Source organism: Larimichthys crocea, chromosome XVIII (assembly GCF_000972845.2).
Source record: "Larimichthys crocea isolate SSNF chromosome XVIII, L_crocea_2.0, whole genome shotgun sequence".
Taxonomy (NCBI): domain Eukaryota; kingdom Metazoa; phylum Chordata; class Actinopteri; family Sciaenidae; genus Larimichthys; species Larimichthys crocea.
Window position 1 is genome coordinate 15,078,700 of NC_040028.1, and position 23,495 is coordinate 15,102,194.

The 23,495-nt window shown below is 40.0% G+C and overlaps 2 protein-coding genes and 1 long non-coding RNA gene across 3 annotated transcripts in view; 2 read left to right on the forward strand and 1 right to left on the reverse strand.

Annotated features, from left to right (window-relative positions):
• The window catches only part of hoxd3a (homeobox D3a), a 63,311-nt gene extending 46,204 nt beyond the window's left edge, over window positions 1–17,107 (forward strand). The window contains exons 3-5 of the mRNA XM_027290816.1: window positions 13,913–13,972; window positions 15,558–16,146; window positions 16,291–17,107. Coding sequence (XP_027146617.1) covers window positions 15,660–16,146; window positions 16,291–17,036 — 1,233 coding nt within the window. The 5' untranslated portion in view covers window positions 13,913–13,972; window positions 15,558–15,659 and the 3' untranslated portion in view covers window positions 17,037–17,107. The remainder of the gene's footprint in view (window positions 1–13,912; window positions 13,973–15,557; window positions 16,147–16,290) is intronic.
• hoxd4a (homeobox D4a) lies at window positions 4,919–6,593 on the forward strand. The gene is made up of 2 exons (XM_010737771.3): window positions 4,919–5,744; window positions 6,156–6,593. Exons 1-2 carry the CDS (start codon window positions 5,276–5,278, stop codon window positions 6,452–6,454), a joined length of 768 nt encoding a protein of 255 aa, XP_010736073.3. The 5' UTR covers window positions 4,919–5,275; the 3' UTR covers window positions 6,455–6,593.
• On the reverse strand, window positions 11,421–13,632 carry LOC113748126 (uncharacterized). Its single transcript, XR_003464141.1, has 2 exons — window positions 13,099–13,632; window positions 11,421–11,927 (listed from the first exon to the last, which is right to left on the reverse strand). It is a non-coding gene; the product is annotated as an uncharacterized LOC113748126 (long non-coding RNA).
• Window positions 17,108–23,495: the final 6,388 nt, after the last annotated feature.

Genomic DNA, 23,495 nt, shown 5'->3' on the forward strand with positions numbered 1-23,495 from the left:
CTGTTCAGTTTTATGAAACTAAAAGGCACAAAAACTGTCATTTATATCAGTTTTTGTATTTTTTTCGTTTCCCAGTTGGAAAAAATGCCTCTTCCATCGATCATTTCCTGCATAACTATCACCATCATCACTAGAAACACGTTTATTTTGCTTTATCTGCTTAAAAATAACATCTGCTGCAAAGTATCTGCATGAATGGAGGCTCATACTCTCCTACAAATCCGCTTAAATCCCCCAAAATAAAAAATAAAAATCAAGAGATATGATTCTTCTTCTTGTGTCACTTGCAGTTTAATTTAATTCTAATTAATTAAATCGAGTCTGGCGTCAGGATTCATCAGCCCACTTTCTTTAGGAGAGACCTCCACCCTAATGCAGCTCGTATACAAATGAGCTCATTTGCATATCGCCCTCCTCTGTGTCAATCTGTTTGGTCAGACGTGTGATTGGGTGAAATCACTTGTTGGGTGTTGATGGACATTTCTTGCAGTGGGTGAAGGGGAGGGGGGAGTCGTTAAAATGCCAGCAGAAGGCGCTGTTGCCCAACACTCAGCCTCTCTGCTGCAGCTCAGCAGTCGTTTCCTAACAGACCCAGGAGCGCGCTGATTGGCTGAGACGTGTGGTCACGTGACTTGGTTCACTTTTCAAAGTGGTCGTGGTGAATGAAAAATCACATTTTTTTATATTTTTAGTTTTTGTTAACAAATGAGATCATCTGATCTTTTTATGATTCATCGCCGCTTTTGATGCCATGTGTGACTTTGGTGCTCCAAAACATGTAATCTATTACAACAAAGGTGAAAGTAACGTGCAACAACATCCTGCTCATGACGCAGAGAGCTGCAAGTAATCTGATTACATTTAAAGGCATCAAACTACATGCAAGTTATTAAAACACAGAGCATGGATTCCTGTGTGAGTGCAGGGAGGTCATACCCTCAGATGATCTCCTTCTTTTTATGAGGACATGCATGTAAAGAGTGACAGGCCTCTGATGATTTGATGCCTCTCCATTTATCATACCTGCCCCACACAGAGGGAGAGCCCGACCACAAACCTGAACATCATCAGCTCCTCTCTCTGTAGTCAGTAACAGGAAAGAGAGGAGAGGAGGGGCGAAGCTGTGCTGTGCTGTGCGCTCTTCTGGGATTGGCCCGGATGAATGAATGACATCAGTCTTATTGTGTCAGGTTTATTTGAGGAGGGGGAAAAAATAGATTTGAGCAGAAATGATGCATGTTTGATGTCTTTTTTTTTCTGTGTGTGTGTGTGTGGAGACTTTAGATAGAGGCCAGCAGGCCTCAGTAAAATTATTAAAGTGTGAGCAAAAGAAATGAAAATTCTTGAATATTAAGAGGAGAACAGGTCAAAGGAGCTAAAGATTATTAATATTAATGATCAGAGAAACAGGTGTCAGACTTTTTGTTCACTCGTGTTCATTCATTGTTCTAATAATAATAATAATAATAATAATAATAATAAGCATGGATATTTCTAAAAATGAGATCAAATATTTTCTATGTTATCCCAGCCTGTTCCCATTCCTCTCCAGAACTCTTGGAAACTCCCACCTTCCTCCTTTGTACGACTTTTTTCCTCAGTGCACATCAGTGTAATCGCTGTTATTGAGTAAGTGCAACTTTGCGGATTATTTATGGGCCTGCGCGGTGTTGTGAGTGGCTGTGAGGGAACACGTGATGCCATTAAAGTTTGTTTTATGGCCCGGGACTTGACAAGCCAAAATATAATTCTCATTGTGTATTAGTAAGACCGTCCAGATGGGTTGGAATTGGCAGGGAAAGCTTCACCATGGGCTTGAGTTTTTATTTCAGCGTGGATATGTTTGCGCCACCGTGTGCCATGTGTTGCGGTCTCTGTGGTAAGCTGTGTTTTATCATTCTGCTCGTGGTATGGGCGTGTGATGTCACACGCATAGTGCTCAGTGCTTTAACGTTTCCTGCCTCTAAAAGCGGCCACAGTTGCGCGTTCAGGACGAGCAGAGATGGTTTTGGATGATGCGCACGCTGTGGGGAAATTGGGTTTAATCTCGTTACAGTGCTCGGTTTGGGGGTTTAGACCTTTTTAAGACTCAATCGATGCTTTGTTTGATGGTGCTCTGATTCACTGCTGCATCATTCAGCATGGCTGGTTGATAGCACTGGAGTTAGTATTTGCTTATAGGTGGAGAAATCAACCTGTTGTCAGCTGTTTTTTTGTTTTTGTTTTTATAAAAAAAGATTTTCTAAAATATTTGAAATATTCTGAAGGCCTACACAGGTTTATGAGTGTGAACTCTGAGCCTGTTATCACTTCTATAATTCACAGTTCGTTTGTGCAGCAACATGAGGTTCAGTTTGACCCACAGTAAAATATATAAAGATTAAAAAACAGCTTTAAGGTTACATAACATTTTTTTTTAAAAACAAATCATGTTGCTGCTGCTTTATTCACTGTAGGCCCAATGCATTTCTAGAGCAGGCCTTTAAATTATGAATCCAGACAGTCAATGTTAAAATCCAGCCTGATAATGGTTAAATAATATTTAACATAGAGTTAAGATCGATTTTAAGCTTTATTTTTTTATTATATAGAGTCAAAAAAACGCCTCCTGGCTCCACCCGAAAATGACACTAAACAGGCCTCGTGTTTGCTGTTGCTCTCTGTCGCCCAGTTGGAGCTGTTTGCGAGCAAAAGCTTGTAATTGTGATGCTATAAAAAGAGTCCAGCTGAAGTAGTTGGCCTTTGGTTTAACACAAGCTGCCAGGAAACGCTGACTTTATCATTCTTTTGTTGTGATTCTCGGCTTTGACCCGTCTGAAGGGCTGAGCAGGGGCAAGGTGAAAGACAGGTCAGGCTGTCTCACAAATATTGAAATGTGAAGTGCAAGAACGAATACTTACAGATGTTCTGATTTATATTCGGGCTTTGGTTTGAACGAATATTTTATGATTTCTGTAGAAATGTGGAGATTAAAAAAGAAAAATCCTACATGTGCGTCCTGTCAGGTTTGATGCTTTATGTTTTATTTATTCTGGATTATGACTTCCAACTTGTCGACGTGAATGAAGCTGAGGGTGAAGTCAGAATGTGACATTAAATAAAGACATACAGGCTTCATGCATCATGCAGGGAAATGATCAGAGAGTGAAACTATTTTTTTTCTTGTTAAAGGAGAAAAACTTTTTGCAGAACTGTGATGTCACAAATATCACATAAACTCCAACCTGAGATTAAAATTTAATTTAAAATCTCACAGTAAAGACTCAAAGCGTCACGAGGATTTATTAGAACCTCAAACTAAAAATTTAAATGGAATTATATTATTGTAATATTGATTTAATGTGCTTGGAAATTTTTTATGGCTCATCTTGGTCTTTTTATTTATTTATTTTTTTGGTAAAATAAGTACATTTTTAACACTCAGATTTAATTAATTTGTGAGGATGTTGCAGGAGGAGCTGCAGCAGTAGCCGCCATGGTGTTTTCAGTTAATGGCTGACAGAGGATGGGTAAACTTTTGCACCCTTTGAGCTGTCACCAGGGCCTAAAATAATTGAACTTTTTGATAAGTTTGTAAATGATTTAGTTTGACCTCGGTGCCCTGGTGCCTCATCTTTCGAGCACTGGTGATAAGTTTCTCTCTATATTAGCCTGCAAAAGTTATCTGCTGATGGGGTGTGCACTGATGATTATGAGCACACAGCTTGCAGAAGTTTATGTTATTTAAGGGTGTTTTAATGAGAGGGGAGATTACTGCACGGAAACTTGGTTTGATATTTTCCATCAGTGTCATCTTGCTGCTTTGTTATTTTGACAGTAAAGCCCCTCTGAGCATGAGCACAGCCTGCAGCTTTACACATTTCTGTTTTTTTTCCCCTGAAGACAAACATCATGCAAAACCTCTAAAACCTTAAGCAGATTAGTTTGTAGCAGATATGTACATTAAAATCCAATCACCCAAACGAAATAAAAGGCAGCTCTTGATGAGAGAAAATGTGTTAAAGGTTGAGCAGGAGAAGAAAGTGCCCCCTCTGATATTATTCCAGGCTCAAACAGGAACCCTCTTCAAAGTCATCTGCTTGTGTGATGCGCGCCTCTTGCTTCCCCTTATGTAACCTTGTGATGTTTCTGTTTATACTGACTTGAGCCACTTTTGCAAATTTTGTTTGGCTGAAGTTCTCTACAAATAAAGGTCCTGTGGTTTATGGGGCAAAAAGAAAAAGAAAAAGAAAGAAAGGAAAGTGGGCAGTGCCGCTTGCCGTCGTCTATATATACCCTGTAGAACCGAATTTGTGTGATCAAACCACAGTCACAGATTCGATTCTAGGGGAGTATATGGTCGATGAAAAAACTTCGACTTATTGACTCTATCGCCTTCTTGTCACTGCTTTTGGTTGCTGTCATGTTACAGTGACACTGGTGGCTTTTAGGGATGAGAGTAAATCTGACACCACCACCATACTTCATATAGGAAGATCCCATGAGTGCACGCTGAAGCTCCGTGTAGGCTTCAATCTCTATAAATAAACATAATTAAGAAGAAGAAGAAGCCTCCGTCTCTACATGCTGGAATAAAAGCAGCAGAATGGATTTAGTAAAAAGCTCCAGCACACTCCAGCTGTAGCTTTTCCCCTCCTGTGACTCGTTTGTGTCTCTAAATTATTGATTCCCAGAGGCTGCTGCTGCTTCTGCTGCTGGCCAATGGGCTCCTGAGACTGTTTCTTTTTTTTTTTTTTTTTTTTTTTTTTTTTGTCAAAGAGATGGGGAGCAGATGAAGTGATGAGATTCGTGTAACTTTTGGATGACCCCTCCTTGACAAAGACAGTCTCCATCAATTGTCCTCAGTCATTATTCGCTGCTTTTATGCCATGGGGCTTTTGTTGGTTTCTCTGTTGAACACCATGCCTTCAAGTTAGACCTGATATTTATACATCTGCACGGGTAAAACACTTCATGCACAATCAGCATTTTATTTCTTATCATTATTTGTTTTAATCATTCTGAAGTGAAATATTGCAGTGAGGATTTTTTTTTACCTCCTTGATCCCCCTCTTGCATTTTTTTTTTTAATTAATCCAAAACGTGCATGCAGATGTTTCAGAGAAATGTCTGTTTGTTATTTTTCCACCGGGGTCTAATTTGGGTTTATCTTAAGTTGGATGAAATTGCTTTTAGTTGTATGTTTACCCGTTTATGGACGAGCATCACCTCTATTGGCCGATCTGGTCACATGGTTCGCTAACTTTATTCAGTTGACACCAAGTAGGAGGGCTTTATGGAGGGAGGAAAAAAAGACAACTCGAGAAAAATTAGTATTTTCTACCTTCAGAAATTAATGGCCATGAGTTCGTATATGGTGAACTCTAAGTATGTGGATCCCAAATTTCCTCCCTGCGAGGAATATTCACAAAATAACTATATACCTGAGCAGGGCTCGGACTACTACAGTCCATCGCAGGACACAGACTTTCAGCATCCAGGGATCTACCCACGGTCAAACTACACGGAGCAGCCCTTCAGCTGCAACACTGTGCAGGACTCCACAGTGCAGCCTCGGGGTCATGTGCAGGAAAGATCCGGCCACTCGAGTCCTTTTAGCGCACAGACTGAACAGGGGCCCCCGGTCCAAGTGGCCGGACCCCGGACTTGTGGACAGCAGCAAAACACAAAGAGCCAAAATGGGATACAAGCCAAGCAGCCTGCAGTAGTTTACCCCTGGATGAAGAAAGTCCACATAACTACTGGTAAGAATTTCCTCCTTCTTCTTCTTCTACGGACCAACGGAGACCTGTACTTTAGCAATCATTCAGTGTAATATTTATGGGAGTCTTTGAAAGGCCTCGCCAATTACACAAGTCATAAATTTTTATAGCTCAGGAAATAGGCCGCTAGGTGAGCGCCTGAAAGCTTCTGAAAACACATATTGACCGGTTGTAATGGAGCTTAAATCTGCTTAAATCCACTTTAAATCATTCATTATTTCCCTGCTCTCGCTTGCATGTGAATCCCCCTTAAAGTTTGAGCGCCTCGGGTAGAGAGAGAGAGAGAGACTCCTCTTGTTGTATTGTCTTTGCCTGCATGCATGCCTGCCTGCTGCATTGGCCACATTTAGTGACTTCTTCTTTTTTTATCTTACTGTTTTCTTTTCTTGCCAGTGAACCCGGATTACACAGGACCTGAACCCAAACGGTCCAGAACAGCTTACACCAGGCAGCAGGTTTTGGAGCTTGAAAAGGAGTTTCATTTTAACAGGTATCTGACCAGGCGGCGACGGATTGAGATTGCCCATACTCTTTGTCTCTCCGAAAGGCAGATCAAAATCTGGTTTCAAAACAGACGGATGAAATGGAAGAAAGATCACAAGCTACCCAACACCAAGGGCAGATCTGCACCAGCCTCCAGTCATCTGCAAAGCATCCAGAAGGATAACCAGACTGATATCACATCATTATAAGAGAGGTGTCACACCTTTTTTTTTTTTTTTAAAGAAATGAACTGTACATAAAAAAAAGACAAAAGGTTGCATCTGACTTTTGCATGGACTGATGTCGTTTTTAGCCTTTTATTATTTTTATTTTTTTAAGTTAACAAATGAGACCCCCAGCAGCAGCAGCAGCAGCAGTGTTGACTCAAGACTGAGTCAGAAAAATCAATCAGTCTTGAGCCTCTTGTTTTAATTTCTGCAGAAAGACTCCAAAAAAAAAACAAACTTTTTTTGTTGTTGTTTGTTTTTCCTTTTTTTTTTTTTCCTGGACGTCCCCCTCTCCCCCTCCTGAGGACATTTAATGAACATCCCCGGCTGATTTCATGGATTTAAACAAAAGTCTTACTGCTCTCTCTCCTCACGTGGATTCACGCTGGTTGAAACATTTTAAAAAATTCATCCACAGAACACACACTCAGTTATTTCAGGGTTTTTTCTCTCCTTCCTCCTCCTGTTGAAACTTCACATTAAACGCACAATATATAAATATATATAAATAAATATATATCTATACTTGAAGGAAACATCATTTCCACAGAGCACGCCTACAAACCTACTTTCGTAAGTTGCGAGACAGAAAAAAGAAAATCCCGTGAATCTCTCAGATCTTTGTTATGTTTTAACTTATTTTGTACAATAAAGCTTTGAAAATTAATTTTTTTATTCTTTAGCCTAAATATTATTACCCAAAAAAAGCAAGACATTCCTGTGTGCATACTATTCTGAGTGCCCTTATAAATCTCTCCTGACATCTGTGTAAACAGTGTACATTTTCAGAGGCTCTCTCTGCCATTTGAAACTCTTAATATGAAAGCTCGTTTCTGTTCGTGCATGGCATCAGATTGATATTTGGATGTTTTCTTCATCGGAAATAATCAAATCCAGAATATTTAGGAGTATGATTGTTTTATTTTCTTCTTCTTAATATGATTTTTTTACGTCATTATTTATTTGTTTGAAGCAAAACAAACGTGTAAATTTTTCGTATAGCACACATACAATTTTAATTCAAAGTATTCGTTCAACTTTTATTAATCTAAACAAAAAAAATCTATATATGTTTGAACTCTTGTGCATTATTAGCATGGCTTTATGCAAAGTTTTAGTCTTAGTTAATGTGGGAATCGTTAGTTTTTTTCCATTTTAAACCGAGCTAACCGAGGGGGGGCTTTCAAGTCACGTTTCAAGACAGATATTTCTTGTTTTATACCGTCATTGTCTTCGGACACACACAAAAAAAAAAAAAGAAAAGAAGAAGAAGAAGAAGCCCAGAAGCTCTCCCAGTTACGAGGAGGTCTTCTTTCTGAAGTCTTCAGCTTTCAAAAGGTATTTCAACCGAAGGTCGACAAAGCAGCAGCAGTGGCAGGTTCATCCAGGGGACACATTTCAGCCGCAAGGACTGACCCCAACACCCCCTGACCCGCCGGACAAGCAGCATTTTCTCTCCCAGGCGCTGTTCGCTTTGGTTTGGAGCGTTTTTTTTCTCCACACTTAAAGAAAAAAAAAAAGCCAAAGCATTCAAAGATTCAAAGCAAGAGTCAGTACGTGAATACCCCCATCGTGTTTTAACAGTATTTATATCAGGCGAAGCCCCCAAAAGGTTCTGATCTGTGCATTTGTCTCCTCATGTCAATATGCAATCTCTTTTTTGGTTTTATTTTTGTACATGCTTTTTACCTTGTATTGTGCATTGAGATGCGAGAAGTATATTGGAAAAATAAAGATTTCTACTGATTATGCATTTAAAGTGATTGCAATGGGCACTTTGTCGCGAAATATTTATTCTCCTCCACCCGAGAATATTTTTCATTGCGATGGGAGGAATTTATTTTCCTGGCCCTGCTGAGGTATTTTATAATTCCTCTAATTTGCACACAAAAAAATCTCGTTTTATTTTCATCCTGGGGGTTTATTTAGTGTCTTTTTGTTTTGCACCATTTACAAAAGGTCCACTTTTGGTGGGAAAAAGAGTTTTTCAACCACGTGGAGCCATATGGACCCTGCAGAGCCCCCCCTCCCCTTCTTTTCTACAAAACATCCACAAATGCACCAAATGTGCGCTGCATGGGCAAATTCAGCCTCATCTCCTGTCAAGCATGAAATTTACGAGCATAAATACAAAATAGGACTCTGATGAGTGCGGAATATGCTTAAAAACATGTTAAAGGATGAGTCCATGCTCATGGTTTGTCTTAATTTCCATTCATTAGCTCTTATCGAAAGGAGCGCCTGTGTGCGTAAAACCATCCTCATGATGTTTCGAGGTGATTTCATTCAATGAAAACTGCGTTTGGCGTCTTAGAAGTTGATTCTTTATTGCAAAATAGTTCATACGTGAGTTTTTGTTGTAAAAAGATGAAGTTTGCTGCTCTGACAGATTCAAGCTGACAAATAAAGAAACTCCCTCAGAGGTGACGGTGCTTCTCCAAACCCAGATTACGCCACCTTTATCACTAACTGTTGTACACACCTATATGGATTTGATATTAAACACCTCTCGTGCTTCACGAGTTATCCCTTTTATATATTGAATATGACCCACTGCAGCACTGACCTCCGACCCCCACACCTCTCCCTCCTTCCCCTCCAATGCCACAGAATCAGTGGTGATACAAACAAAAGTCATAAACAGACATGTGGAAAGACAATCTGGTGTTTTCTATCCCCAGCTGACCACTGTCTGATCCCCACAGAGCACGTGTGGGGAGTATATAAGGGCGTGCACGAGCACTTATAATGTTTGTGTACGTGTTACAAAATACAAAAAAAAAGCGTGTGCATGTGTCATATAGATTCAGAGAGAAGCTGAGACAAAGTGATGCTACCAATCCACCATCCTGCCATAAATGATCTGCACATGGATGCTGAAGGGAGGATGAGGAGGGAGAGGGGGGGAGATGGAAGAGGGGTGGGGGGAGGGGATGATGAGTGGGGGGTGTTACTGGCACAATTGGATAACTAATATACACACACTAGTTTTTAATGTAACCGGTGATTCCTGTTTATTATATATAATCTGTTCTTTTATAGCCATTTAATATCAAACAGGAGTTGTGTGGATTGCTCTTATTGAATCATGAATATAAATATATATATTTATATATATCATAACACAGTTTCTTCCAGCAATTATCAGGTCAGAGCAGCCGACTACAACGTACAGTGTGTAGCCACACTGACCTACATGTCTGAACAGCAATAAATGGGAGCCAAAGGCAGTGCCATTTTCAATGACACTGCACCCAGTGCAGGAATACAACGTCGTCGCTCTCCATCCGGCCATATTTGATTTCCAGCTGTTTTCGTATAGAAGCCTCTCCGAGCCAGACAACCCCCCTAAGATATATTAAAGTGCGCTGTCTGCATTCAGAGATATAATCCAGAGACTATACCACTCCGCTCTCTATTCTCGACCACGTGATTGTCTAAATAATTAATGCAGCACGTCCCCCTAGAAACACGGCGTCGTCATTAATCGCAAGGACTCTATCAGACTTGAAAACTGAAGAGATCCCCCCAAGAAAATAATATCCGATACCCGGCGCAACCGTAAAGCCCCCTGCAACTGTAAGCGACACATCCGAACCGATGGATGCTTGGGTAGGTAAATATTTCAGCATTTTTCATGTTGGCCGAGCTGGTAAATGACGATATCAAATGTCGTGATATTTGATAAATTGCTCCCTTTGATGTGTGCGCTCTGAGCTGACTTGTACAGGCTGTGGTTATAGTCGCTGTGTGCATGTCTTCTTCTCTTTTTTTTTTTACTAAATATATCAGAAATGTTAGATTTATTTGAGTGTGTTTGCTGTTTTACGCGTGTATCTTGAAAGGGATTGATAGGACAGATGGTAAAAACTAAAGGGCAGTGACATGAATTTATGGATGCTCGCTCTGAATAAATCCTCTTTCGGCTCCAAACAACTGGGCCCACTATTTCTTTATTCAGAATTTTAACAAGTCTGAATATTTGTTTTTTTTTAATGTTTAAATAGTTGCATCTTGTTTGCTGACATGTTGATTTACAGTCGAAGTTTTCATCAGGAGATAAACAGCTGCTTATTTATCTTTTTTTTTTGCACCAGTGGATTTTTATTGTTGTTGTTTTATTGTTCGTGGATGGTTTGATTCAGATTTCTAAGGAGTCGTAGAAGTTTGGGCAGGCTGACAGTTCTGCCTCCTTGTAAATCATTCTCAGTAATTCCTGAAAGGGTGCGAGGCTGTTGGGGGGCCGGGCGAAAACTGTAAATCTTTCACTTTTATTACCCTCTGAACATATGCTGCGACGCTACCAGTCCTGCATCCCTTCTTCTTCTTCTTCTTCTTCTTCTTCTGCTTCTTCTTTTTTCCACAGCAAAGATAATCCACCGCTGAACCAGCCGACGCTTTCTGCGGCTCCAAAAAAAAAAAATCTTCCATTTCTTTTCCCTCCAATATATTTATTTATTGCTTATTAAACCCTACCTTTTTTTTTTTTTTTAGTCTGAGTGGAAAACAATGCAGGAGTAGACATGTCTCTCCCACTCTTTGTGTTGAGGACAGACACAACAAACAAAAGATGATAATGTGGTTTATTTGAATACAATCATAGTCCCAGCTGGACGAAGAATGGAGTGGGGAGAAAAAAAAGAAAGATCTAGCTTTATTTCATAAATCATTTTTTTTTTTTACTCCCACATCAGTTGGACGACTAAACAGGACATCGATAGTAGAGAGTGTGATAGCATTGTTACCAAAAGAATACTCAACTGTGGCGCGTTTAAAGCCCACTTTGCGCGTTTTATTGTGAAATTGCAGTGAGTTTCTTTTAAAGACCATGCAGGGGTGTGCTGCAAATTTCAAAATCTGCTATAAGACATTAAAAAAAGCAGAAATTGTTGAGAATAACATCCGCAAACACACTGCACTGTAAGATGCTGCAAACCTCCTTTATTCCACTCTGATAGAGCAGCAGGATGTGTAAAATCTGCATCATTAATACCTGATACAACTCTGAAGTGTGCAGGCTTGTTGCTATGCTCGCAGCAAAAAGAAAAAAAAAAGAATCAGAAAGAAAATTGGCAGTGCAACATTTTCACACAGTTCAGATGAGGAAATAAACGCCACCCTTTATCAAAATGGATTGGTGAGGTAAGGCTTGGTTGAAGAAGAGAACAATCACGTGAACAAATATGCTTGTATCTTAAGGCAGCGCCTTTATTTGTCATCACAAAGCTTCCGAAACACACCAAAAAAAAAAAAAAATCTCCTAATGTTAGAAAGCTTCCAAATGTGCACGGGGCCTATCCTGCTCTGAATTCCTGTATATTTCAAATGGGTGATTGATTGCCAGGGATTTTTTTTTTTTTTTTCTGGAATAAGGATACCTTGTTCGCTTTTTATTGGTGAATGCGAGTCCTTCCATTCTTTCGGGAATACTGTCTCCATTGGTATATGGAAATGTCTGAAAAACAGCAAGATCAGGTTTAGGACAGCATTGTCTACAGACAAAGGGTGAAGGATTTATTCTAGAGACTGCGTGGAAAAAGAAAGTGATACTGACTGGGGGAAGCTGCTTTATGATGAATTGATTCACAGGTAAGCAACTGCATGGCAGAAAGCAACCTTTAACCACGGGTTAATATAATGCAAGGGAAATATATATATGATTTATTCCACTCAAGGAAGGCGATGCTCGTTAATGTCGCTCTCGCCGGCGACCGTGCGGATATGGAGTCCACAGCTACCTCCTCAAAAGCAGATTCATAATTTTTTTTTTCTTCTTCTTCTTCTTCTTGGTTCAAATATTATCGACAGATTGAGCCTGACTCTGTCCTGCTGCCTTTTCAAGCTGATTTCACGTTTCGATGAAAACCGGCTCGGAGGAAGAAGTAGACAGAGGAACTTTTTTTTTTTTTTTTCTTTTTGACTCTTGGATCGTAAATCACATTAATTTGTTGTCTTATCGTCACAGTGGCGTTTGCGGTGATTTATGTGGTTTCAACTATATGGCTTTGTTAACCTGCAACGTTATATTATACATGAATTTATATTTGATGTTTTAAAGGATCACCGGGCTGGATAGAGAACGAGGATAAAGGCAAATACATGAATTTTACTATTTGGATACGTTTTTTTTTTTTTTGGGAGACTTTTCCTGTAGCCTATAATTAAATTTTTTAAATCTTTGGTGTTGGGAATAAAACATTAAGACAATAAAAGCTTATATTTAAGTTGATTATTCTGCATTTTGCTGCTGTTTTATGGATCCAGGTTGAATTTCTTCTTGGGCACAGTGCGCCCGTGGCTGTGCGTAATTTCCAACGAAATGACAAAAGCCGAAACCTTTTGCTGCATCTTGTGAGCAGCTCGTGTTTCCTCCAGAAAAAACAAAACAAATCTTCCATCTTACTTCGTCACCATTATCCCACTATTGTCAACTCTTTCTTGGACGTTTTAAACATTTTCCTACAAAAAAACAACAACCCAAAACGCCTCTGGAAAGCTGTTTAACTTGAAACATGAACTGATTTTTTTTTTTTTCTTAAGGACTCAACGAAGAGAGACGACTGAACTTAACTGGGATAATAATACTCGACACTGAGTCCGGGCCCCATTGTGTGAACCAAACTTACCGTAACAACGCGTAGGCGAAAAACACTGCTGTCTGAAAAGAGGAGCATGTCTGCTACTAGTAGCCCAGTGTGCTGAAAAGCACTTCAGGCGCAGATTATCGACCATCTTTAACAAATATTCCACAACGAAGGAACCTTTAGAAGCATCCATGATCACATCTGAAGTAATTATCCTCCCAAATGTCAGACGTGTTTTTTTTTTACACTCACAGTTCAAGAAAACTGAAAGTTTTTATTTATTTTTGTGCCGTCGGTCGAGCATCTTCGCGTCCTGGTTCAGTCACCGGCTGGAAAAGCTGCTTTGAATTTATTCTTGAGTCTTGAGGCTACTTGAAGCCAAACTGCTCGTTGTTCATTAAACTTTGACTTAATGCTGAATGACCCAAAGGTCACCTAAAAAAGCTTATGACTGCTAAATATTTGGACTGGCTCTTTGTGTTAAAAAGTGCCCATGTAAGAGTTTTCTCTGACGGCCATTGCAAGAGTTTTTTTTTTCTTTTTAAAGTGTCACATATGGTCAGAAATTTAAGTTAAACAGGCCCAAAATTAAATTTTATAGGCTATAAAAAAAGGATGGAGAGAGAGGTTAATTAATCAGGAATGATTTGATTTGATTTCTTGGGATTTTATGATTCAATTATATCATTTTAATTATATTTAAGACTGTGTATAAGACTGGGGCCTGATCTTTATTTAAAAAAATGGTGTATGCTTTTGAAATTTAGGTCAATATTTGACTGTGGTTTAAAAAAAAAAAAAGGTAGAGAAAAAAATTCTCTAATGTGAAGAAACATTTATTTTATTTCTTTTCCAGGTCGAGCTGGGAGCAGTGATGAATGCGTGAGGGATATAAAACAAATTTGCGCAGATTTCGGTGAGTAACATTTCTTTAATGAAGGACAACACAGCCAAACTGCTAACAAGGTGAAAGGGTGATTTGTTATTAGGCTCCACATTAACGCTCACTGTGTTTCACAGGAGGCTTAAATCACGAAAACAGACATGAGGGATGACTTTAACTTAGCTTGTATGTGTAATTATTTGCGCCAAGGCCAAGAGTCCCATTCCAATATGTCCAGTTTTCAACAGCGCCGCATGAATAAAGCCTAAAAGAGCACATTTAATACAGTTTATCCACTGGAAAAACACATGAATCATGTTTGCACTCTCCTTAAACGTGCAAATTATAAAAATCAGGAAGAATTTCACCACCTCCATCCCTCGATTTTCTTTTTGTTGTTAACCAAAGTACAAGATGCGCCATAATTCTCCCTTTTTTTTTACCCAGCAGATTATCTCCACTTCTTTCAGATCGGTGTTTGGCTGCAGAGTCGTGCTCAGCCAGAATGGGAGGCATCGTTTTTAAACCGAGCCTCTGTATGGGGAAAAGCCGCCGAGTATGAAATTCTTTCCCTTGCCTTCCTCCTACGCGTAGTTTTACACTTCTGAGGGCTGAGAGTCTTGAGGAGTGTTTTGCTTTTCATTCCTCTCTGAGGCCGTTTACAACCATAACATTTGCGGTCATAAATTTTGCCGCGGTCCACACTGACAGGTGCAATTGTTATGCACGGCGTATAAGGCTGCACCTCCTCAAGCCACCAACATACAGTATACTGTGAGGGCCCCCTTTTCTTTATATATATATTTCTGTTTATAACTTTTTCCTTAAAAATGCCACATTTCTTTTATGTCTTTAAAACAAATTGCAATTTATAAATATTAATAGAATGTTTCTCTGAATTAAAAAAAAAGAAAAAAAAAGTTTGTTTAGGTTTGAAGCTGAATGGATGAGAGGCAGCAAACCAAGCATGCAGCCACAATATGAGTTAAGACTAATGAAATATCATATTTAACTCCCACCACCACCCAACAAAACTCTTCCCTTCCTTCCCCCTGCCTCATTTTCTCTCCCACACACACACACAAACACATTTTTCTGATATTAATAACAAACAAGCTCTTAGAGATTAATATTTAGCTTCTTGTGTGCGTAAACGTGTGATCCAAACGCATGTGCTCCGGCCTTGGTGGGCTATATTTCTACCACAGGGAACAATGCATGACGGCCTTTGTCAGGCCTTGTGATTAGTGAAAAGGGTATTGTGTGTATGTGTGTGTGAGTGTGTCAAATGCTGATTCAGCTTATTTCTGAGGGACTCCTAAAGCCTCCCTGAGGGTCCTTTTAGCGCAAGTTAAACTTTAACTGTTTTGTGCCAGAAATGAGTCAGACGGCTCGAATCTGGGGCTTGGAGATGTATCACTGTTATAGAGACACTTGGTAATTTCTAATTTAATAGCTGTGCTGTATAGCCTATAGCAGCATGAGTCCTGGGCCAAGCAGAGGGAATCTCCTGGTTTTTATTTGTGAATTAAACTCTGAATCTCTGGACTAATGTTCAGGAACCTGCTGCTATAATGAGTCCAGGCCTTGAGTCTGATATATATATTTTTCTTTATAGGTCACAGACTGGAGCAACGGTGGGAAACACCAATCACGTGAATAAACAAGATCCATGCCATTGGATAGAGTTGCACTGGCTTATTGGCTTTGAATCCACAAAATGCAGAAAGCAACATATTACGATAACTCTGGACTTTTTGGAGGCTACACCTACCCCAAACCAGACTCTTACAACTACGGCCCTGCTCATCAGTCCTACCCTACTTCTAACATTGAGAGTGACTACCAGGGCTCAGTGTGTCCCATCCAGACCTCCACTGTCCGTCCCCCGACCCTCAAAGACAGTGATCTGAACGGAGACTGTATGCGGCAAAGCAGCAGTCAAAGCAGCAGCAGCAACAACAACAACAGCAGCAGCAGCAGCAGCAGCAGCAGCAGCCAGGCCACGAGTATTGGGGAGCAGCAGGCACCTCCACTGTCTGCATCCTCTCCCAGCTCCAACAGCTCTGCATCCCAGAAAAAGAAGTCTCCATCCAGCAGCGCTTCCAACAGCTCCACACCGGCCCTCACGAAGCAGATCTTCCCATGGATGAAGGAGACCCGGCAGAACGCAAAGCAGAAGGGCAACAACTGCAACCCCACTGCAGGTAGAGATCATGATGGAGACGTGTGTGTGTGTGTGTGAATGGAGAGGGGGAGGGGTGGGTGTGGACTGGGCCTTGTTGTGATTACAGTTTACTACATTGGTAATAATAAAAATGACTCAAAAGACGCTGTGGTTCCTTTTACAGGTGGCGAGGTGAGTGATGAGAAGAGCCCACCAGGACCATCGTCCAAACGGGTCAGAACTGCTTACACCAGCGCGCAACTTGTGGAGCTGGAGAAGGAGTTTCACTTTAATCGCTATCTTTGTCGCCCACGGAGAGTGGAAATGGCAAATCTGTTGAATCTCACCGAGCGTCAAATAAAGATCTGGTTTCAAAACAGGAGGATGAAATACAAAAAGGACCAGAAGTCTAAAGGGCTCGCACACTCTCCCCTGGGACACTCCCCGGATAGAAGCCCGCCGCTGAGTGGCCCAAATCACATTGGATACTCAGGCCAGCTCCAAAACGGCCTCAGCTATGACGCGCCCTCTCCCCCGTCCTTCGCCAAACCCCAGCAAAACATGTACGGCTTGGCCGCGTACACGGCACCCTTGGGTGGTTGCATCCCGCAACAGAAGAGGTACCCGGGCTCCGAGTACGAACATCACGGCATGCAGAGCAACGGCAGCTTTGCCAGCGCCAATTTGCAAGGCAGCCCCGTTTATGTGGGTGGGAATTTTGTTGATTCCATGCCAGCCTCGGGCCCCATGTTCAACCTCGGCCATCTTCCCCACCCCTCATCCACCAGTGTGGACTACAGCTGTGCCGCTCAGATCCCAGGAAACCACCATCATGGACCCTGTGATCCCCATCCCACATACACAGACCTCACCTCTCACCAAGCGTCTCAGGGAAGGATTCAGGAAGCGCCTAAACTCACGCATTTGTAATATGTGGTTCCTGTGTGTGTGTGTGTGTGTGTGTGTGTGTGTGTGCGCGCGCGCGTTTGCGTGAGTGCGCGTGTGTGTGCGTGTGTGTGTATGTGTGCCAAAATTATGTTGCGCTCTTTTTATTACCTCACTAGTCTAATAACTACACTCCAAGCGAGTCGTGTGTATTATTACAGTATTATTGATATTACTATTAATGCTATTGTGTAATTATTTTCTAAATAATACAGCTTTGTCCATTTCTCTTGAATATTTGGGGTGCGCAGAGGCAGACTGGTTGTCAGTTGTTCCTTTTCAGTTGCTTGGTTTTTTGTTTTGTTTTTTCTTCTTAAGTGCAATGCGCAATTTTTTGACTGAATATTTCATGCCGTTACTTGAAGGTAAGTCTTGTAGATCACGAAAAAGTAGAAGCTCATCTTTAGAGAGAAGGACCTTTAGGGGAAATCTGTTTGTCTGTTTGTCAGGATCTCACTCTCCACACGGGCATCCTTTATATTTATTTATTATTTTTTGTTCTTATTTTTTTTCTCTCCTTGCATAATCTTTCGTACTAGCATATAGCATATTTATTATTTAATAACTTTTTTGTATTGCACATTATTTATCGTTTATATGCGAGTATTTATAAGTGTGGAGATTTGATTTTTTTTGTTTTTGTTTTGTAAGATTGGACAGATCAGTGCACTTGGAAGTGTTGGCAAAACAGGGTTTTGGAAAAATGCTATGACTCGCAGTGTATTGTTGAAAAGGAGCATTTCTAATTGTAAATCTGGGATAAATGGGGCATTTTATAGTGTATAAACACCACTATATGTCCATGGTTAATCTTGTGTCAAACCTTAAGCAAAACGTAGACTATCGAAGTATGAAATATTATACACACCAGCATGTCATTTCGTGTAGTCCATTTTTTTTATTTGTCTTCCATTGTTATTCCATTCAGTTGGATATCCATAAATTTATGAAACCCTAATGATATTGAAATGTTATATTTTATTGTGTTTAACATTTTGTAAATAAAGTGCTCAAACTTGTATTTTTTATTGCATTTTGTTGATTTCCTCAAAAAAAAAGAAAAATACAGACAAACCCTGCAGCACTTCACCCTTTCTGATTATTTTAATATTCTTCATCCAGCCTGGGAAAACTGTCAGGTAACAGTACCGAGGAGGCTTATTGACTTCACAGCTCTACTGTACGGTCCAAACAGGGAGAGCCAATCAATAATTAGACACCAGGATATCTAAAACTCATCAGACGGCTCTATGCTTCCAATGCAAAGTGCATTTCAGCTGTATAAAAGGCTCTGGAGATTATTGATGTTTTATTGGTATGAGGGAAGTGAGTCTATGGGCCTATTGCACATGTCTTTTTTTTTTTTTTTTTTAAGACTCGGCCACATGATTACCTTCATATCTTCTGGGACAAGACAATATAAGCTTCATTTTCCTATAGAGCCACAGCCTAATTACTGGCTGACTAATTGATCTTCAAAATATATATTTTTAATATATTGGAATAAAATAGTGGACTTATAGAAATGTGTCCATTCACTGATGGGTATGAAGAGGAGATTGGTGATAATAAAATAAAATAAAAAAAATAAAAAACATTTTTTGACATTGGAAATGATGCAACGATGGATGTGTGTGTGTGTGTGTGTGTGTGTGTGTGTTGTGTGTGTGTGTGTGTGTGTGAGAGAGAGAGAGAGAGAGAGACAGTTCATCCTTTATGCTCCTGGAGAGCCATTTAAAAGCTCATTAATCAAAAACTCGTCGCTTTCAGACTCCTCGCTGATCCCTCCTCCTCATGAACAAAGCATTTGCATTCCAAATCCAAGTAACACATTTCAAACCGAGCAGCCCAAATCTCAATGGTGGGGGGAGAGTTTAAAAAAAAAAAATAAATAAAAAATACTGTGTTCACATTTTCTAAGATGATACATTCTCTAAATTTAAGAGCACATCAAAGCAAATGAATCTCCTGTCACAAAATCATCTGAGCAGGTTTCACAGTCTACAGAGAAAGTTTCAGTCAATTCACTTGACCGTGACTCAGCACGCAGGTATTACAAAAAATAAAATCCTTCCACTAACGCCAGTTTTAACGTGATTTCATCCGGTTTCATTCATGGTTTTGGCTATGAGCTCCTACAAAGGCTACAAATCACCTCAGATTCAGTGGATGGCGGCCATTTTAACCCTGGGTGAGCTTCTTTCATCTCCTTCACTGCAGCTTTCTGCAGCACACAAGTCATTGTGACGCTTATCAAATAAAAAAATCCTAAAATAACATTTGGGGAACAGAACCAAATGTATTTTTTTTCTAAACAAGCTGAAAGTTCATTTAAAAAAAGGGGAAAAAGAATGTATGTGATCTGCATTATAAACTGTTTCAAATGACACGGGACAAGTTAAATAATTGATCTGGAGCAATAAACATCTTTCTGAATTGTAGAAATTTAAATATGAACACAAATAAATCATGAATTTGATTTAAAACAGGCAATAATAAAAGTCCAAATCTGACTGCTGTGGCACCAAATGGAGCAAAGAGGAGCTTTCAGATTTTATCCTGCCATCACGCCCCGGACTCGTAATTGGCATTGTACTCAGATCAAATTCAACAATCTGGCGTGCAAACAGCAAAACTCTCACCCCAAATTGGAAATAGCAGCAGCATAGTTCATTTGATTCGAGCAGTCCTGCAAAACAGAAGAAAAAAATATATGAAGCTACTTACAAAGTGAAATCTGGTTAGAAAACACTTTTTGTTTGTTTTTTGTTGCTGATAATGAGTTTGAATCTTAAGATTTAACAGTGCAGACGCTGACCACGCTGCCATCTCAGTGTTGTTTTGTACTGTAGATGATCCATGAAAAAAAATGCATTAATACAAGTAAATCATGAATAAGTAAAGCAAAAAAGGAGCTTTGTAGAGCAGACAGAGCAGCTGGGAGCTCATTTTGTCTCCCTGATTGGATGAAAGAAGAGCAGACCACGCCTGCTCAGTGCAGCGAATATTACATATGGGGAAGTAGTCCTACTTTAGGCTAACATTAAGAAGACAAGAGGTGCTAACAGCCATCTCTTCTCAGGACATCCTAACTGGACTTTATTTCATTTATTTATTTATATTATTGTCAAAGATGAGGGACAGAGAGCTTGTAGCAGTGGAGAGTTTGGACCACCGGGAGAGAGCCAGCCTTTCATTCAAAGTGTTGAAGTAGATTAAAAAAGAGGGACAGACATTGAAGCTTCTTCCAGGCTGCAGGATTTAAAATACCTATCCTGCACAACACAAAACAATCATTTCATCTCGGTGAAAGTTGCGTGTGCGCTCCGGCAGTGGCAGAACATATCGCGATGGTTCTCTCTGTGCAAGTGAGCAGATTCATCTCCATCCCAAGAGAGATTTTTATTATTTTTTAAATACCGAGCAGGCTCGAGAGACAAGAAGGGAGCAGGAGTTGTGAAAAGCGTCGCAGAAGAATTAAGACTTTTTATATTAAACGCGTCTTACCGAGCGAATGTCGTGGATTATCATCGGATCATGGAGATTTTCAACAACAAAGCAGCAAACGGAAGTGGACAGAGAAAGGATTTTCATCCCAACAATAAAACAACCAGAGGAGCTGATCCGCAGTTTGAACTGGTTTAGAGCTGAAGACGTGAAAACAACAACAACAACAAAAAGGGAGGGAGGGGGGGCTTTGGTTTTTATCCCTCCACTCACGATTTATGCAATCAAACATCTCTGTGTGATCTGTGCTAACTTCCTGCAAAGTGTGAGATTTATTAGAGTTGTTGACTTGTAACTTTTAATGTTTGCAGATGTTAAATCCAATCGGAGCAGCTGTTGCTTTAAACAGCTTCCAAAATCTTCTATTGCAGGATAAAATCATTTTGTATGCTGCTGGTGGCATGTCCTCTGAGTCAGGGAAACATTCTGTGTAGTTTATTTCTTAGTTGTTTGTGTCTCTCTCAGTCCAACAATTTAAATATATACTTGTGTGTTTTAATTACATTTAGATATCTTTCTAAGCATAACAGGATGCTATTATTAACATAAAATGAACTGCCTACTGTTATTATGCCACTGGTGATGTAAAAGTTGCTGGATGTTAAAAAGTGATTGTATATTATATAAAAGAGCCATTTTCTTCAAATAAAGACTTGGTTTGAGTTGAAATGGTGTGTTTTATTCATCTGATGAACATTTTTATTTAAAGTATTCATAAAATGCAGGAGAGCAGAAACAACCTTTTAGTTTACTTTTTAAAGAAGGTGCCATCTTTTCCACCACAGGAGCCCACACACCCACACAGTGCACATGTATATGAACAGTTTTTAATCCTAATTTATGTTTCAGTGCATAAACTGGATCTCTTCGTACAGAACCTCATTTGTCGACGTTCAATCGTTATTTGTATCAGCACAAGGAAGGAAGGAAAGCTGATCCGTACCAACACACCTCTGACCGTCTGAAACACTGACAGAAGATGTGAAGTTACAGGACACCATTGTCACAAGTCCTTCTCGTTCTCTGGCCTCTGCTGTCATTAAGGTTTCCCCACACGGTGTGTGTAGGTGAATGAGCAGAATGAGCAGACACTGTTCATGGTGAGGGGCATCTGTGTCGTTTGCCAACCATAAAGTCGCGCTGCAATTTTCCTTCTGAAAGGAGGCAGACTAAACAACAACAGCGGGGGTCACATCACATCCATGTGAATATCATAGGTTGAGATCTGTCCCCTCTGTTTGGTATTTATTAAAGAGGGCATATTACACATGGGGAAAAACTCTCCACAACACACACTGACCAAAGTAAAACAATCATTAAATAACAAAATAAACAGTTTGCTAATGGAGCCTGAAATAAGACTGCAGCAGTGGATGCCATCCACTGAGGAGCAACTGACTGATGGAGGGTTGCTCCCCATTTTGCACAATCTACATCCATGCACCTTCTCACCCCGTCAGCTCCCAGCGACTGGCCCCTGCAGCTGACTGAAATGAATTGAAGTGTAGGTGGTCCTTTGTTTGCACAACAATGCCATAACAGCAGGGCTATGAGTTCGTGTTTTTTTTTTTTTCTTCCATGAAGAACATGTAAGAAAGATAAATGTGGAATCTAGATCATTTAATACACTGAGATTGTCTGTTAGTGATTCATAAAACACTTAAACCGTGAGAAACCTGCGACCAAACTGCTGAGAGTAACCGTAGCTGAAGACCTCCCACATTGATCACGCATTTGTTGCAGAAACTGATGTGTTGGGATTATGGGCAGCTCTTATGTGTTAGTGATATTGATATAATTCTAACTATAATAAATGACTCACTCCTCTGGGTATGATTTAGAGGGCTTGGCAAAAGGCTCTTCTCCTCCTCCTTGTGTGAAAGATAGCTCACTGATGTGAGGAAACCTGAATTAACTCATACATACCCAAGCCTTGACTACAATGCTCTGGTAGTCTGTATCAAAAAGCATTACGCCTCTACCTTTTTCTGATGCTCATAGGATTTCTTTCACAGCATTTTCTGTAGAAATTATGAGTGAATAAATGCATCTCATTTATCTTCGAAAAAACCCTTCTGTGCTGACTGCGATACTCAGCTCTCAGCGCTTTACATAATTATATTAGTCTCTGCTACACCACGAAATTGATTGCCCAGGAAATGAACCTGGCTTTGCTATAATTACACCTATGGATCATAAAATGTGTTATTTTGTTTAAAATAGTAATAATAATTAGAGCTCTAATCATGGCAAGCTACAAGTGTGCCTATTACAGTAACAGGGTTTGAATTTAATCTGTCTGCGGATAAAGAATGATCCTGTGTGGTTTTCATTTGTAATCCCAGACACATTATTTCAGTAAAATAGTCTGTGACTTTTAGATATGAGAGATGGATTGTTGAATGAATAACTATATTCATAAGTTTCAGTATAAAGTTAACAATTCATCCATGGAAGGAAGTTTCAACATCCACCACCCCACAGTTCGTCTGTATTTAACTTTTCCTTCACAGCGGACAGCCGGCAGCGTGGAAACTGGATCCCCCCTCGTCGGAGGTCTACCTCAGCTGAGGATGTAAGGTAGATCTCTACAGTCTGACACACAGGATCTTTACAGGATGGTTTACTGTGGATGGAAAATGATGTTATTAATGGAAAATCACTGCATCATGCAGGGAAAAGATATCTGAATATTAAGGCTGGACTTGGACGTCTGGCATTAAAATCAATAGAGATGCACATTTAAAAATAAGGCTAGTTTTCTTGTTAACAAATCGAATGAAAAGACCAAAACCAACAACGTGGTAGTCCTTCTCTCAAAATGGCCAACTGTTATGCTGTGGTACTGGTAGCTCATTTGATCCTGATGAGGCTAAATCATTTGCTGGGGGACTATTTTCAGTGGTGGATTAATTTATATGAAATTAGGTGCTCTGG